This window comes from Aethina tumida, chromosome 2, assembly GCF_024364675.1.
Source record: "Aethina tumida isolate Nest 87 chromosome 2, icAetTumi1.1, whole genome shotgun sequence".
In the NCBI taxonomy this organism is placed as follows: domain Eukaryota; kingdom Metazoa; phylum Arthropoda; class Insecta; order Coleoptera; family Nitidulidae; genus Aethina; species Aethina tumida.
This window is the reverse complement of record NC_065436.1, coordinates 15,424,052-15,443,014: the sequence shown is the minus strand read 5'-3', so window position 1 is coordinate 15,443,014 and position 18,963 is coordinate 15,424,052. Positions and strand designations below refer to the sequence as shown.

General features: G+C 28.4%; 1 protein-coding gene across 1 annotated transcript in view; it reads right to left on the bottom strand.

Annotated features, from left to right (window-relative positions):
- LOC109599762 (chaoptin) overlaps nt 1-18,963 on the bottom strand; it is a 57,058-nt gene that overhangs the window by 37,631 nt on the left and 464 nt on the right. The window contains exon 2 of the mRNA XM_020015789.2: nt 16,376-16,552. Coding sequence (XP_019871348.1) covers nt 16,376-16,547 — 172 coding nt within the window. The 5' untranslated portion in view covers nt 16,548-16,552. The remainder of the gene's footprint in view (nt 1-16,375; nt 16,553-18,963) is intronic.

The window sequence follows — 18,963 nt, the reverse complement described above, 5'->3', positions numbered from 1 at the left end:
GGGACTTTAATTTTGTCCCGGGCGGAACTGGCGTCTAACTCAATTTCTAGCAGGTACATTTTTAAATTGGAAACAGGTTTTAAGTAAAAATATCAATTGTTAACAGTTTGATTAATTATTATTTTCATTAATGTAATTGTCAGTTTGGGCTAACAAAAATATTAAATATTTATTTGGCAACAAAAACAATATCAAAGGAATATTCCTTAAAACGTTTCAAAGAACTCGAAATAAATAATATAGTATTTATGAGACTGTAGTGCCGTCGAAGTTAACATTTTGTTTCGAATCCTGAGATGCTTACTAATTAAGATGTAATTGCACTCCGAAAAGGGGGAACAACTGTGTTAGAAAAACTTTGTTTCGCGTTGTTTTAAAGACTCAAAGAGAGAATTTCCAGTCTAGTTAAGGTAGTTCAGTTACAGGTTACTTCTTCCCGTGGAATTGAGTTTGCCAGAACGGAAGTGGGAGACTTTCTGCTGAAATTTAAGGAATTTACAGACGGTTTATGTTTTTAGCTACTTCCTACCTAACTAATTAGAAATTTATTTTAATATGGGTGACCCAGATGGGGATTTTCGCTGAAAGAGTTTAATGAATGATTAATTATTTATATAGTTGGCTTGCATTTAAATAATTCATGTAATGCAGAGCGTGCAGTATCGAAAATTCTTTGTGACAAATTTAACAGATTTTCGTTCAAGCAGGAATAAATTATGTAGTGGTTTTATCGGCTACTGTTGGGACATAAAACTGGCAGTAAAACATTTGCATGTTCAGAAATCAATATATGCTTGTCGCTTGCTCAAATTGCACTGGTCGTTATTTTTTATTTTATTTCGATTAATGTCAACGTTTTACATACGTGCATTTAATTAAATTTATTTAATTAATAATAAATTTAAGTGTTTTACAATTGAAATTTATATAAAAGTGGGTATTTTATTTTATTATTTGACCTATTATTTCTATTGAAAACTCTTACAGAATTCAAATTCTTATTCGTGATTTATACAGTCCCTGTCCAATACGATATTTATTGGGGAACTGCAAATGGGGTATGATAAATGTAAAATCGACTGCAAAAACATTAAGTGTTGAAATTTCGCCGTACATCGAAAATTATTATACTATACGGACGAAGGTGTAGATATTTTACGGTGATTTTCAATTTTATATATCCAATTTGGGGAAACTCGAACAGAGAGACATGTTCCGTATACGAAATTTATTGCAATATTTCCGTTAGATGCAAACGGGTTCGTATAAGCGTCCATAATGCATGCTCGTATCTTCAAATAATACGTTGTAATAATTTCATCTGACCCTCTCCGAACATCTTTAAGTCGCTTTCAGTTTTCATGATATATAGCTCTGTCACAATATAACGGAGAAGTTGAGGAAACCATTTTTCATAAAGGTAATATCGAATTGTAATTGTTTCACAATCTATAAATGAAAATTTATAGTCTTCCCAAGATAGGAAAAAGATAAATCACTGTATTATAAAATCGATATATGAGAAATTTTACAATTGAAAGTATAGTACATCCATTTTTATACATTATTATTGTATCGACATAATAAAACATCACAATACAAACTAAACTCTTTTCTACTTATTCGAAGCAATAAAAATTTATTCGTATAAGTACCAATCAAATTACTGTCAGCAGCATATTGCATTTTAAATAAATTGGTACATTAATGAAAATATAATTAAATTTCTGTTAAATTTAGTATCATTTAATAAAATTAATGTTTATATTATTATAATTTATACAATAAAAGTTTTACCAGTTAATTCCCAAATTAATAACTCAAGAAAAATCAATAATCATAACTTTAAAGTAATTAATAAAGTAAATTAATTACTTAACTATTACTTAATTTTATTTAAATTTAACCATGTTATATTTATGGACAATAACACAAACACGGTTTTATATATTAATATAATAATATATCACATACACAAATATCAAATATTTCACTGACAAACTCGATTTGTTTATATAATACTTGAGGCAAATTATATTTTACTCAAACAATAGGATGTTATCAAAATATGAGCTTAAAATTTAATTATAATTAATTATTAATATAAATTTAATAAAATTATATATAACTCAATAAAAGAAATAACTTATTTAAAATATTTTATTGGAAAAACATTTTCCCATTTATATGAAAAACTAATTTTAATAATTACAAACTTATCTCTATATTAAGTAATTTCTCTAAAATATTTGAGGTGATTTATTCTGTCATTTATCAAAATTTGTTATACAATTTTGTCCTAATCAGAACGGTTTTATGTTATTCAAGTGATTTATAGAAACTTTTTATGTGCATTAGATACCATTGATCATGCTATACTGTTAAACTAAACTGTTTTCTATTTATTCAAGGCAATAAAAATTTGTTCGTATAAGTACCAATCATAATTACTGTCAGTAGTATATTGCTTTTTAAATAAATTGATACATTAATGAATATATACTTAAATTTCTGTTAAATTTAGTATCATTTAATAAAATTAATGTTTATATTATTATAATTTATATAATAAACATTTTAAACTTTTACCAGTTAATTCTCAAATTAATAACTCAAGAGAAATCAATAATCATATCTTTAAAGTAATTAATAAAGTAAATTAATTACTTAACTATTGCTTAAGGACAAGTTTGGTTAATCAGAATTATTTTTCGAGTAAAAGTCACATATTTATGTATCTAAAATATGTTATTATACTAATCAAATACCTATGCAACAATTGTTAATTTTAACAAGACATTAAATAAATTATTACAAATGGTACTGCCTACCACAATTTGGTTGAAACCCTGCTTTAAATTGGGAACATTGCGTCCTAATTGGACACATTAAATACGTTGAAAAATGTATCCATGTAGCTTTTAGTGAATTACCTATTTAGTTTTGCTTGAGTAATAAACCATGTATCTCTTGGGGCTTTATAGGAGAGCAGCTAGCATCCCCAAAGATCTATTAATGTAAGGTATAGGGTACAGAGATCGTATACCAAACGCAATATATTTTTTAGAACTTTTACTACTTAGATACACGCAGAAATACATCTCACACATCAATTTATATTCATATTATTTATTTAAAAGGATAACATGTGTAATATTCTATTCAAAAACAATATGAATAAAATCATCAACGTTTATATATTTGTAAGTATATTCGAATTAGTTAAGTGTGAAATGAATGCTGAATATTTAATGTGAAATAAGTGTTTATTTACCCCACACGGATTTAAATAACCTAAATATATAAGGACCCAGCCATTATACAAAAGGTAAAAAAAAATATAAAATATGGCGTCATTTGTAAATGCACCGTTTAATATTTAATATACCTGTGATTTATCCTACTCACAGGAAAATTTAATATTCATCCCTTTGGTGCGCTATGTCCAAAATATACACATTTACAAAGAACAAGGGATATATTTTATTCCGTGCCTCGCTTCTGTCAAGTACGTCTAAGCAAGGATTTATATCAGCATTTAGATGTGTTTTTCATAACTGTTGGTAAATCTGCAATCATTTTGATTTACGTTCAGGTATTACGACGTGTGTTTTTGATTGTAATTTGGGCACTAAATTATATTGATGTGTTAATGGCTTATTTTAATGTATAGTGAAGTTGTAACTTTAAAAACTGGTTTATGTGACATACATATGTCGTTTAGAGTAAAATAGTTGTCATTTATATAGTTCAGTATAAAGTACAGAAACATTTTGGGCATTGAAATAATAAAACGCACCGAGTTGTATATATTATACCATTTTCAGTATCAACATTGATATTTGTAAACAGATTTTTAGGTTTTAAAATCGATTGGAGGTATCACATTTTCCAACAAATACAAATATATTTTGTATTTAAATATTTTACATGTGTACATTACAAAGGATCAAATAAAAAACGAAAAATGTAATGAATGTACATATAACTGTCGACGTCGACTAATATGGGACGTGACACCCAATATTCATACATTAATGTACATAAACTGATGTTGATTTAATTCATGGCATAGCATATGTTTCAATATTTTATGCCTAGCAAAATTGATAAATTCATTCCTTGGGACGCAAACACGCAACAAATTTAATTACTTAACACTTGACGTCCCGGAGGACTCAGTGTCACAATTCGTGGATAGATTGTATCTACATGTGCAATTAGTGTGTTAGGGAGGCAAACAAGGATGGATTGAGAGTGAAGTGTTACTCGAAATTGTTACAACAAATTTGACATATTAATTAAATTTATTGATTTTCACTTTATATTTATTCATAGACAAGAGGGAACACAGAAATTTCATTCACACAATTTGATTTCTTAATATTTTAATTAATTAAATAATTTATTGTATATTGATTGGATCCTTTATTGATATGCATTCATAAATAAAATATTTAAGTTGTTTATTTACCATTAAAGTAAGGTATGCAGTGTGTGAAAGATACGTATTTTTCTTACAATCTTCGTAAATTGTGACTCGTAATAAAATCTGGGTAATGCATTTTCCTCCTGAGACCGTAATCGACTAAAGACTGGTTGTTGTAATTTCAAATATCCTAAACGCATTTTATTTAAATTTAACCATGTTATATTTATGGACAATAACATAACTTACTCTATAACATATTTGGTTTCGGTTTTATATATTAATATAATAATATATTAAATATTTCACTGACAAACTCAATTTGTTTATATAATACTTGAGGCAAATTACATTTTATTCAAACAACAGGATGTTATCAAAATAAATGCTTAAAATTTAATTATAATTAATTATTAATATAAATTTAATTAAATTATATATAACTCAATAAAAGAAATAATAAATAAAATATTTTATTGGAAAAACACTAATTTCCCATTTATATGGAAAACTAATTTTAATAATTATAGACCTATCTCTACATTAAGTAATTTCTCTAAAATATTTGAGCAGGTGATTTATTATCATTTATCAAAGTTTGTTTGTTATTTATTGTTGTGTCTATTTAAAGTTAATTAAAACTTATTTGTTATTTTATTAACCTATCAACCACCGCAGTGGCCGTATCAGTACTATACCATGTCTGATGTCGACACTCCTAACTGAAAGTTCTTTGTTGCAAACGTAAAAAATATTCATTGTATTACAGTAATAGTAATCTTTGAAGTTCTCAAAAAAAGCAGTTTTAAGACTTCACCTGCAGTTTTATCCTCATTTTCTTTGCTCATTTCTCTATGAACACTAAACTTACTATCAAAAGATTCTTTAGCATCCTTGATCTCATCGCTGTCATCTCTGGCCTCAAGGTAGGAGTAGAAAACAAATTAATTTTTAGATAATTTTAAATGCAACGTTGTTTAAAATAATTTACTTCCGGTATCAGATGGTTGGGTTTAATTTAAAAGGTAAATAAATCAAGAAATATTGGCAAATTATATATTACGAAACACCAATTAGTTTTTTAATTGGACATTTTGTGACTGTTTTTAATTCCTCTCAACTTTTTATGAAGTCGACTTTAAAGGAAACTGCTGTTTATTTATAATTAATGTAAGTTTCTAGTAATTTTTTTTAACGCCAGATATTTACTTATTATCTCACAAAAAATATATAATATACAAACAATATTTTTCTGTTTGTGGAAAAATATTAAAAATTAAAATTCTGCTAACGATTTGTCAAATAACTACGTAACTCAAATATCAATATATGAGGGACGACTCTTCCAGTTTTAATAACACAAAAGAGCAATTTAATTTTGTTAAAACTGTTTTTGCACTGTTGAAAATAATATTTCAGTGAATATACAAGAAAAACGAACCAATAGCGAATATTTGGTGCACATTTAATTGATATGAAATTCCATCCTGAATACTTGGCACAAATTAAATAGACGTTTGGACGATATAACGATAACGTTGCGTTGTGAGGGCTTAGAAAGCTAATGTTAACGTTTCTGTTACATGTAATTTTAAACAAATAAAGGACGTTGGGGATGATTATACGAACATATTAGAGGGAGAAAAACAGTTACATTGTGATTCAATATTATAAAAGTGATTATTAAACAATTATCTTTTGTTTCTGTAAAAATCAGAACAGCAAAGTGGCTTACAGTGTCGACGGCCTGAAGCTAATTGTAAGTCAACAAATACACACATGTCGAGGAAATCCGTCCGTTTTACATAAAGTTTGATTATTTTTTATTGATTTTCAGGGTAAAGGCTTTCCGGATTGGATGACGTAATATATTTTTTCAATAATAAGATAAATCTAAATTTATAATATAAAAATGTACAGTGGAAGCCAGAGAAGTATTTAATGTTGTCGATATCTCATTGAATCTATGCCCCAACATGTATAGACTATTATAATGTACAAAGAATAGTCAACAAAATAAAAATTTCCCTCCAATTAAACATATAAAATTGCATAAATTCCTGTCAAAATATTTATAGAAGAACTTCGTTGCTACATAGTTTTACGCTCAACGAAGTTAGTGAGGAAAGAAACCTGAATCGTCAATACAATGGGTTGTTGTCGGAGTACAAATGCACAGAGTGAAGAAATGTTCGTCGAATTTTAGTTGAGACTTGAAACTTAATCACTGCCTTAAGTTAAAATCGTAAAATATTCACACCGTGAACAGAATATTTATTTTTAATGTTACCGCGTTTTCTCCTGCTCTTATTCTAACGTCTAACGTGAGGAATACTAAATTAAATATGTTATGATTTGAATGTTTAAACGCGAGTCTAATACGATCAAAAGGAGATTTCTTACAAGTAAAACAGAATTTGTGTGTGTTCGAGGTTTTCTTAAAACATCTGTTTCGGGAATTAAGTACATACTACCTTTTCTGTTTATTTAAATTCAAATTGTAACATAAATGTCGAAATTTGCAGATACTCTCTCTTTATATATATTATGTATATATTTCTAATTTATGTTGTAAGGAAACAAGTGAAAATATTAATTAAAAGCTTAAATAAAAATGTGTATATAATTTAATACATAATTAATTACAATTAAACAAATTCTAAGAATAAGTTGATTATAATAAATGTAATTTATTTTATCCACTGTTAGATCCATTTATAACAGATACTATTTAATTTTTTACTATACTATAAAAAATATGATTTTGATGTTTAATAAATGTTTAAATATCGTGAATGCGCAAACAAATTGTATAATTGCAACTACATCCAAAAGGCAATTAATTTTATGTTTTCAAATATCTTATCCTAATTCATTTGAATATTTTAATTAAGTTTTTTGTTTCGCATCCTCCATTTTGATAAAAATTGCGAAAGCGGCACCAATCCAATAATTAGTTACTATTAAATAAATTCTAAAAATAAGTTGATTATATTAAAAGTAATTTATTTTATCCACTCTCAGATCCATTTTTAACAGGTACTACTTAAATTTTTTTCATTAATCAGTAAAGTAACCTTTAAAATACTATAAAAAATATGATTTTTATGTTTAATAAATGTTTATATATCGTGAATGCGCAAACAAATTGTATAATTACAACCACATCCAAAAGGTAATTAATTTTATGTTTTCAAATATCTTATCCTAATTCATTTGAATATTTTAATTAAGTTTTTTGTTTCGCATCCACCATTTTTGAACTGTTGTTAAAAATGGCGAATGCGCAACCAATTCAATACATATTAAAAATGATTGATGATGATTACAATTTAAAAGCAGAACTAATTGTAAGTGCATATTGATTTTAATCAGTAAAGAAAAATCTGAAGTTTTGAAGTTTCTCTTTGTATTGAGTTGTACACTGTTGTTAATTAAATCAAAGAACATTTCCTGGTGGTGGTACAATAAATTCGCCTGCTTTAAGGATAATAGTTGTTTTCTTAATAAAAATAACCTGAAGTGAAGTCTTAAATAAAAAACACAGGACCGATTTACATTAGATGAAAGAGTAAAAAAAGAAGGAAAACCTCTAAGCAAAGATAAAAGGTAAAATTAATTACAAGTAGATAGCGTATCAAGCAATTATGAACCAGGTGGCTTATGTAATTTTCACCATCCATAAACCTAAATTATTAGTGAGCTTCCCCTAGTAAATTAGCGGTTAAAATTCGAATCGACGCAGGATCGGGGAAAGGTTTTTGCATATATTCCATGTGTACTTAATGCGCCGTCCCGAAGTTTGAGAATATTTGTACCTATGCGACTGCAATAATTTATCATCGGCCGCCGTTCCAACGCGTTGGACGGCTCGAATGAAATTTTTTGCGCATTAAATCTAATCTATAGGATATCTTGGGACCACTCGCACTGTACTACTTTTTACCACTATCTACGCAGGTAAGTTATTTATCGCGGCCATTAATTTCTATTTTGTACTGATATGGCCTTCAGATTTGGACGATACAAATAGTGAAGCTAAATCGTTTAATGTAATTTGCAGCTGAGTAGATAAAAACAATATTTTTATGCCATTAAATTAGTTGTCCACGAAATAATCGAGTAAATCTCAAGGGAGATATTGAACAACAAAATATTCAGGTAGATTGAATTATAGAAGAACTTAACTGAAATAAATACAAATATCTTGTTAATGTACAGAGTTGAATAAAATCGTTTAATCAAACCTACAAACAAATTGATTTTGGTAATTATTCATCCACAATAATCGCAAACCGCAATATGTCAAATGCCCTTTTGCTTTCAATAAAATAAATTATACAAATGTAACAAAGCTATAAACAGCAATGGTTCCTACTTTCATTAACGTTAATGATATTGAGTCCAGTTAATCAGATACAATTTCTATTATGTATGATTAAATTATCCCGAAACAATCAAAGGGGCTTACCACCTAATTAACTAATTCAATTTTAATTCTCGGTTTTACAAATTACGATAGACACTTCTAATTGTCTAATTCGTATGCTTTCTATTTGCCTGGGGCCTTAAATGCAACTGAAATGCTTCATTTCTATTACGATTAATTTCGCCTGAAACTGTCTTTAAATTATTCAGCGGGAAATGAGGAAAAAAATTAATACTTAGGTATTAATTAATACTTAGGTAATAATTATTTAATGTTTCAGTGTAAATATGCTTAAATAAAATGCAGTAACAGTTTGTCGTAAAAATCGCAGTAAATTCGATTGAATGCTTCTAATGTTAAAAGATATTGCCCCTAATAAAGATAATTTCCAATGTGACATTAAACGCTTTATTAACTGCAACATTGTGTAATAATTACCGCTCCTTTAATTGGTAAATTCAAATGGGTGTGTATAAGCAGAAGGCAATAGTAATTTTACACAATGTAATTTCTACCTATAAAGTGGAAAATTAAGGAAACTTTTAGTAGTAGAGTCATTTAATAGTGCGGAAACCAAGGAGTTCATATAAAGTCGTTTATCTAAAATGCAAGTGAGGACATGGCAGTGCTTTCCAGCTCGTGAAATCCAACAGTGGTTACCATTTAGATATGGTCAGGATTTAAACACACTCAGTTAAATGTAATTATGTATTTTAGACATTTTACAACTCCTATATTAGTATGTTAAGGGAACAATAGGATGTCGACGTAATTTGCAGCCACAGGTTTTTTCACTCTATAATTTACAGTTGAAAAGAATTAAAATATATTACGGAAGTTTCTAAAACTCAATTATCATTAAGTGCGCTAATTTCTTAAATGAATGTGCACATTTGGAAGTTTTTGAAAACAACGTATGCAACTGCAATAGGTACGGCGAAGCTTCACTTTGGAAACTTTGTGACAATGACTTGTGAACAAACTCTTTTATTTTTAATACTGTTTTTCATAATACAGATAAATAACATAGGTATTTGTATGTATTAAGATTGTACGTTTCGTAATTTCTATTTATAAGTAAAATACTAATCTCTGACTAGGGCCCCTTGAGTCTAACAGTGATCAGGAATCAGGTTCGTTGTTTATGTTGATACGGGATAAATTAAAGTGTAACAGGGTTGACATGATGAGAAACATTTTCTACACCACTTATGTTTGTATGAATTGTTTACACTAGAAATCTAATAATAATATTTTGAACGACAGTCCTTGTTTGTGACAAAATCAACTCTCAACAAAAGATGATCTAAACACAGATGACCTTTCTTGATAATTTTTATATATTTTGTGTAAAAGTACTAACAATAGGTATGTATATCTTCTTAGTTTGATTGGAATAACTTTAGTAAGTTTAAAAATAGTCAAAAAGGCTTTCATACATGAAATAGTCTCAATAATTTTCTGTATTAGTCCCATACCAGAGAGGAACCCTACATCATAATCCTTTACAGTGTTTCAAAAATTTTTGTAGCAAATCTAGACTCTAAATTATTATTTGGAGGACGATGAACATATTGTTCATATCATATTTTATTGGTCTTTAATTCATAATTCTAAAGTACCCTTCATTAGAATTCAGAAGAATAATTAATACATTTTTGTGCAAATTTTAGTACTGATTGAATATTGTTTTTCGATACCAACGGTTTCTTGACTGAAATACATTTTTAATAGTTTTGTTAACAGTTGACGTCTGATTGTCTGACACATTAATATTGAAGGACTTAACTTTAGGAATAATCTGAAATTTTTAACGACGTCAGCAATATTTATTTAGCCTTGATGTTAATTATTATTTTTTTCCTTAAATAGTGTCACAAAGTGGGAATATATTTGAACTAAATCCTTCAGGAAATACCTTAAAAAATGTTTAATTTTAAATTCTGTGCCATTTCTTTAGCCACAAATGTGTATTAAGAAGAGATTATCTAATAGTGTAAAATAATTTAAGTTATGACATATTTTCAGATATTTTTGGCATTTTATTTCGCGATTTAATTCATTAGAATAACACAATTTTTAACTTCAAATTTAGCAATACAAAATATTTTAAATGAAATTTGATTTTTGATAAAAATTCAGTGAGCATTTTATTTTTTAATAAAAATGTCAAATAATTTAATCAGTCTTCCTCATTCATTGGCTGATAAATATTTATAGTATATATAAATTGGATGAAACGATTTTTACTGTATGAATGAAGTTAATAAAATTAAGTTATAAATAAAAAAAATACGAAATGTTTTCTAAAATGAAATAGTGAATTTTATCAATAATTTACTGTAATAGCCAACCATACCAGAGAGGAACCCGAGGCCATAATGTTTCTTTTACAGTGTTTCAAAATTTTTGTAGTACATTTTAATAGTTTTGTTAACAGTTGTCGTCTGATTGTTCTTCTAGACACACTAATATTTTATGACTCAACTTCAGGAAGAATCTTTTAACAACGTCAGCAATATTTATTTAGTTCTTGATGTTAATTATTGTTTCCTTCTTTAAATAGTGTCACAAGTACGAATATATTTGAATTGAATCCTTCAAAAAGTATCTTAAAAAATGTTTAATTTTAAATTTTGTGCCATTTATCAAATGTGTATTAAAAAGAAATGATCAAATAATGAAAAATAATTTAAGTTGTTGATTTTTAGATATTTTTGGTATTTAATTCATTAGAATAATGCAATTTTTAACTATAAATTTAGTAATACAAAATACTTTAAATGAAATTTGGTTTTTGTTAAAAATTCTGTGAACAATTTATTTTTTTATAATAATGTCAGACAGTCTAATCAGTCTTCCTCATTAATTGAATGAAAAATCTTTGTAGTATACATAAATTGGATGAAACAATTTTTACTGTACGAATGGAGTTATAAATAAAAAAGTTAGGGGGGTGTTTCCGTTTTAAACGGGCCCCACTTTATAAATAAATATATACTAGGAAATATATCCTGGTGCTCATCAATCTTAAATGTTATGTAGCTGTAAATATAAAAGTTTCTTTGTGAAAGATTCTTTGTCCGCATGTACTTATACATTTAAAACATAAAAGTTCGAAATTAACACGGATGTTATGAAAAAGTAATTAACAACAAACGTTCCGTAACAATATTAACACAGGTGTAAATAAAAAGGGTGAAAGAACGCGGCAATTACGTTGTGAAAATGTCACCAAACGGTTGAACCGTCTGTGAAACAATTGAGCAAATGAAGCCATAAAGTGTGCAAAACGCAATCGTAAATGTAGAGCGCTGAATCCTGTTGTATGTGTGTGTGCAGCTCGGACATATAAGGTCACCGGATTGGTATTCGCCGGCTAAACTTGACCACAAACAGGCCACTACGGGCATTACAAACACGGAACATATGCACAGTGCTTTTCTGTAGTCCCCGACCAGCCCGTTCCTTTACCACTAATCTACATCAGGAAACGGACTAAAATAATGGGGCCCCATGATCGGGGAAGTATCAGCCAAGCGCGCTCCGAAGATGTGCTTTCGAGGTAATGGATTCGCATTTGCCGGCTAAATTATTATATGAATAAAATTTGCACTTTCCAAATTAAATGATCATGAACACCGTCGTGATATTGGCATCGGGCATCCAAATCGGCGATTTCCGTTCACTGAAGTGGCGGTTTCTTTAAATTTTGAAAAATTTACTCTTAAAAATATACATATGAATTGGCGATATCAACTTTTAACGAATATGCACACCAAAGCTTTTTGATATACTCATATAAATTGGATTACAATAAACACATTTTATTAGCCTCACATCAATCATTAAATACGAGTTATTTTATAATTAAATATAAATTTGTAATTTTAGAATATTTATTTTCACTTTGCAGTTAGTAAATAGTCAGTTTGACAATTTGTTAATGTTCTATGTTTTGTATTGATTCGTGCGGTTGAGCAATTATTTGGCAGTCAGCTGTTACATGACTGCAACTTAATTATACAGCTTCTGGTTTTATTTAATATTTGTTTACTTTTGGCAAATACACAATTCACCTAAATGTACAAAATTAATGCTTCGTTAAGTATGCATTCATACAATATTCTAATTATCAACAATATGTTCCTATTTTATATTGTGTTGTCCTGAAACACAGTCAGAGGTTTTTTAATTTGCATTAGTGAACTTGAAATCAAATGGATAATTTCCATCTACAGTTGTTTGGGTTTGTTGGTTGACGTTTGTTAGAATTATTTCATAACGTTTCAGTAGCATGAGTGGCTAGCATCTTCGGAGGTCTGATTTGGTTCGTGTCACTTTGGCATCTGATTGACAACTAAGTGACGACTTAGACAACTGATTTTCTAGAAATTTCGTTCTGTTCTTTGGCGGTTCTTATTTGCTTAGTAATATAGATGTTTTTGAGCACTGGTGTCCTGCTTCAGTGCTTCTTCTTTTCTGTTGAAGTTGCTTCCGTGTTTATGAAATTCAATTGCTTCCCAAATCATTCCCTTATGATATCCAGTTGTCGAGGCAAGCAATTTTGTATCTTGGAATTTTATCTCATGATTTCCATCTAACAGTGCATGTTCAGCTACAGCAGACTTGTCTGATTGTCCTAGGATGCAGTTTCGTTTGAGTTCCTTAATCCTAGTCCTTATTGAACGTTTTGTGGTACCGATGTATAGTTTCCAGCAAGAGCATGGTATGTGGTATATTCCAGAAGCTGTTTGATGGTCTCTCCTATCTTTGGTAGATCTGAGACTGTGTTGAATCTCCTTTGTTGGTATAAAAACAATATGGATGTTATGTTTTAATAAGATTTTTCCAATTCTATCGGTAACTTTACATATATATGGGAGAAAAGCTTTACCAATCGTGAGCTCACTAGGTGGATCTTTATTATGGTTGTGTTCTCGTTCTTCAGCGAGGTGGTGTGTGGCACATATCCTTTTGGCTCATTCAGTTAGTGTTTTTATGACCCCTTGTTTTTGTCTGGGATGATGGTTAGATAGTTTATGTAGATAACAATCGGTGTGTAGGTTTTCTGTGTACTGTATGGTCTAAATGTTCACCTACCCTTTTTCCTAGGATATCCAAAAAAGGTATTTGGTTCTCCTTCTCCAATTCCATTGTGAATTTGATATTGTTATGTAGAGAGTTTAGGTGTATCAGAAACTGACCTAGTTTTTCTTGTCCATGTTTCCATATCACGAATGTATCATCCACATAACGACATCAAACAGAAGTTGTGTGTTTGGAAGTCTCATCACTTTTTGTTCAAACTTTGTCAAAAAGAAATTGGCGATCTCTGAACTCTGAAAAGGACTTTCCATTGCCATCCTTCAGTTTGTTCGTAGAATTTGTTGTTCCAAACAAAATAGCTTTCAGTAAGGCACGTACTATATCTGGAGGGAATATTTCTGATATCATGTTTAAGGAATCATTGACAGGAAGTTTAGTGAAAAGTGACACTGCGTCGAAACTGACCAGTTTATCTTCTGCATCAAGATGTAATCCTTTCAATATGTCAACAAAATGAATGGAATCTTCGATAAAGGTTGGGGTGTTTCCAACATGAGGTTGTAGCAATCTGGTAAGATAATTAGGTAAGTTATATATTGGTGACCTAGGAATACTAACAATGGGTCAGAGTGGTGCATTATCCTTATGTATTTTCGTATAGCAGAAATATTTGGGCAGCCATTGTTGACTCAGAACTGAATAAAATGAGTTCAGATCCTCAAAATGAGTTTTTCGAAAATAAAATATTACAAGAAATATATTGTTATTTATTTTTATGTCTGTTAAATAAATAAAAAGTAAAATAAATTTAACATACTGACCGTCTGGAGATGAAAATATTAAAATATTACATAAGTGATGTATGTTATATAAAGTAACAGACTTGTTCTCTGAACTACCAATTGTGATACAAAGTTTATATTTTTGAAACTTTGTGTAACCTATAAAAAGAGATTATACGACGTATAATATACGTATTTACACATATTCTAATTTCAGGTGGGTCGTAACGAGCAAAAGTTAATTCATTTCGCCTGAAAATATAAAAGAGTGCACTGTCCTTTTTTAGGGTCTTCGTTTGTCCACATTCTCATAAAATATAAAGGAGCACATAAAAACAAAATTACACTTCATGTCTGAAAACCATTAAAAAATCATGAATAAAACATATATAAATATAGAAAACACTAAATTTATGAAGTATTTAAAACAACGATAAATTACAAATTTCTGTTTACCGTTTAATAGTGAAACATTTATTTATCGAAGTTGTGTGACAAATTTGAATAAATAACGGATTTAATTCGCCTAAAGGCCCGATCATAAATTTTAATTAAATTAGAGCAAAATTTTTAAAAATATTTACTATTCAAAAATTCCAATGCAGTTTATCATTATCGTTATTCAAACACAATGATCTGTTTAAGTTTAAATATTGTCCAAACTTCAGGTGCAACATTTACAGTACACGTAAATTTTGCAACTATATTTTAAAATATGTGATAACGATAGCAACAAATTGGGTCCACTTAATTGAAAATTAAATCCAAGAGAGGTTATTATTTACCTGTCATTATTAAAAGTAACTTGAAAACTTCAAATTGTAAAAAAGTCGGCCCATAATGATGACAAAATTAATTAATTCTTCACAAAACTTTTTTGTCAATTTCCTATAAAACGAATTCACTTAATTTAAAAGTTGGTAATGGATTGGGTTGCTCTTAGGCACTAAAGGGATTGTTTGGAAGACGCTTCGTGTTAATAAGGGTAACATAAGGCTCTAATTAGAAAACTCCGAGAAGCTTTTTTCTTTGTTTATTGTTTTCTACTACATTAACCACTTATATTGCTTATTATAACTTCCATTTACGTATAATAAAAACTGCGGTTCTGTTATGACTATGACAATTATGGATGTCGTAACACTAAAATAAAAATTTTATTGCCCAAAATTTTCCTTTAAATTAGATTAAATTTTGAGTGTTTCATTCAATACTTTTAAATAATTTCGAAGAATAATACAACAATCAATAAATAATTCATATTTCACAGTTATATAAATGATCAATGATATTAAACATTTCATTTCCATTGTTTTTTGAATAAATATTATTTACATTTTATTTTACAATTAATATTTTAAATAATTTTATATAAATATAAAGATACATACTGATACAAACATATAAACCATTAAATTTTTATTTCCTTAAATGAAAACAAGTCTAATTCATTATTTTTCTTTATTCGATGATTAATGAGTACTGAAAGTAGTCACTGCTACACTTGCTACATAGACATAGACCAATAGGCAGGAAGTTTGAAACAGCAACCTAACAAAATCACATGCCAGTGCATGACTAGTGGTATTGTTTGGAAATTGTATTGTTAAAAGTGAACACTGCACGTCGAGAAATTATTTGCTCGTACAATTACCCAAAGTTTAAAAGCGACGTATTTCTACTTACTTGGGAACTTGTAAAATGGCACTGACAGGCAACTGACGCTGTGAATAGTTCTGGCACTAAGGTCATTTTGGTCTGGAGAACACGTACACATAGAGTTGAAACCGCAACCACTTGTTTGGAGACCGTAACTGTGCATAAGCTGGACTATTAATGTTGTCCATACTAGAAGCATTGTATCTGAAACAAATGTAAGATGGTCTTATTAGTACTTAATAATAAAATATGAAAAAATCAAGTCATAATTCCGATTTGGGAGAATCACAATATAAATAAAATTATACATTTTAATGATTATATAGTTAATAATGTGGTTTACTTGAACTGATAATTAAATATCTATTACTGTCAAAAATATAAATGTTGAAAGCAAATTAGGAGTTTGATCGAATCCCAAATTAATTTAAATGTCAATAAAGGAAATTACAGACCGGGTTTCCTGCATATTTAGTATAATCCTGAAGTTTCCTATAGTTTAACAAGTATTCATCGTTTCATTGACAGAGCGATAAACTTGATTCAATCAATATTTTCTAAAGACACTCGATTGCTCTTCAACTCGAGAACTTAGTAATCGCAGATAATTATAATTTCAAAAGGCAATAGTAAAATTAATATAAAAACCATATTAAATTTGATACTCACGTAAGCTATTTAAACTGATTTTTAAACAGTTTTCAAATTTAATTAATTTGTCAGTCTATATAAAAGAAAACCAGTACAAAGATTTTCGGATTTTGGAGTTGGAATAATCCATTATATTAAAAAAATACCATTTCATTTTTTTCTGTATTGATAGCTTATGGAGAACTGTTAGATAAACATTTTTATTTATTTAACCAGGTGATTTGGCGTGAATATAGAAGTAAAATAAATATTAGGACTAACATCATATTCATGTAATATTTTACTCTCAAGAAGTGATATAATGCCATCTTAGAAGAATTAGTTAATTCTTCTTTGATGTCCAACTGGTTATTTGTTGTTACCCATCGTATTACTACTCTATTAAATGGATTCTATTAAATGGACAGTTCTTTAGGGAGGACAATTTTTGTAACAAAATTTTTGCGAATTCTTTTACATCAAATGTAACTCCTATATTCTATATATTATTTGAAATTGTACTAAATATTTCCGGACGTTGGGAATACCATTTCTTTACCAAAAATCAATTTTTTCTGTATTGAATGTCTATGGAGAACTGTTAGATGGACAATTTTTAACTTATTGCCAAATTAATAATTCCTAAACCTAACTCAAACATTTTTATTTATTTAACCAGGTGAGGACCAACATCTCCATTTTTTTCATGATATTTATGTAATATTTCACTATCAAGAAGTGATATAATGTCAACTTAGAAGAATTAGATAATTCTTCTTTGCTGTCCTCAAGTGGTCATTTATGTTAACTGTAGTAAACTATATTATTAAATAATCCAAAACCAGAGAAGAATCATTGTTTTTACCGTCGTATTATTACTCTATCAAATGGATTCTATTAAATGGACACCTCTTTTGGGAGCACAATTTGGGTAACAAAATTTTTGCTTATTCATTTACATAAAATGTAACTCCTATGTCCTATTAATTGAAATTGTACTTCTCTTAATCTTCTCTTAACCTCGTGCAGAGTATGTCTTGGTATGAAATTAAATGAGCAGACGAACATTTTCTTATTAGGAAAAGCACCTTTATTTTAAAAAATCATAACGTGGAAAGAAAATCTCTTCATCTTTTTCTTTTTATTTATTAATAAATATAAAATCAGTAAGTAACATTGATTTATAAGTTTTTGTTTTTAGAATCAAATTTTTATTATATTTTTTTATTTTTTCATTTATTAGTAGATAAGTCTTGTTTAAGTAAGTAATATACGCATATTTGTTTGTTTTTTGTAACACTCCTAATAAAGTGACTAAACCAGTGGAATTGTAAATGTTGCATTCAACTATGTCATTGATATTGATCATATTGTATGATGCATAATGTATACAAATAGTTTTCCATAAACAGGTAAAGATAGTGGGCGTCTTTATGTACAACATTAGTTGATAATTATTAAATGAACTGACGTAAACATTTGCACTTAATTGTAAAATAGCGTTACGTCTTGTAAATTATTATTGTATTTATATTCTTTGGTCCTCGGTTCTGCTAATTTATTTATTATTATTTCAGATATTAAAAAAAAAATAAATACCAAAGATATCTACAGGAAGCCATAATAAAATATAAAACACGAGTTATATGAGTAATTGAAGATGCTTTGATTAGTTATTGTTCGTAGTAACTGTATAAATGATGGTAACACAAATCATAAATTAGCGATAAGTTGAATTCTAGTTCAATGTATTCTATATTTATCTATGAAATAATAATTGTTATACCTTATCCTAAGTGTATTATGTTAACACATACTATATACCCACACATTTCATTTATTGGTTACATTGTGTGGTAATGAAATGAAATAATTAACTATTAATGATAATGTGTAAAATAAGGTAACTTCTGATTATAATTTGAAATAATAATCATTACTGAATAGTGTTACGCTGAACTACGCCTGTGTGTGAAATAATGAAC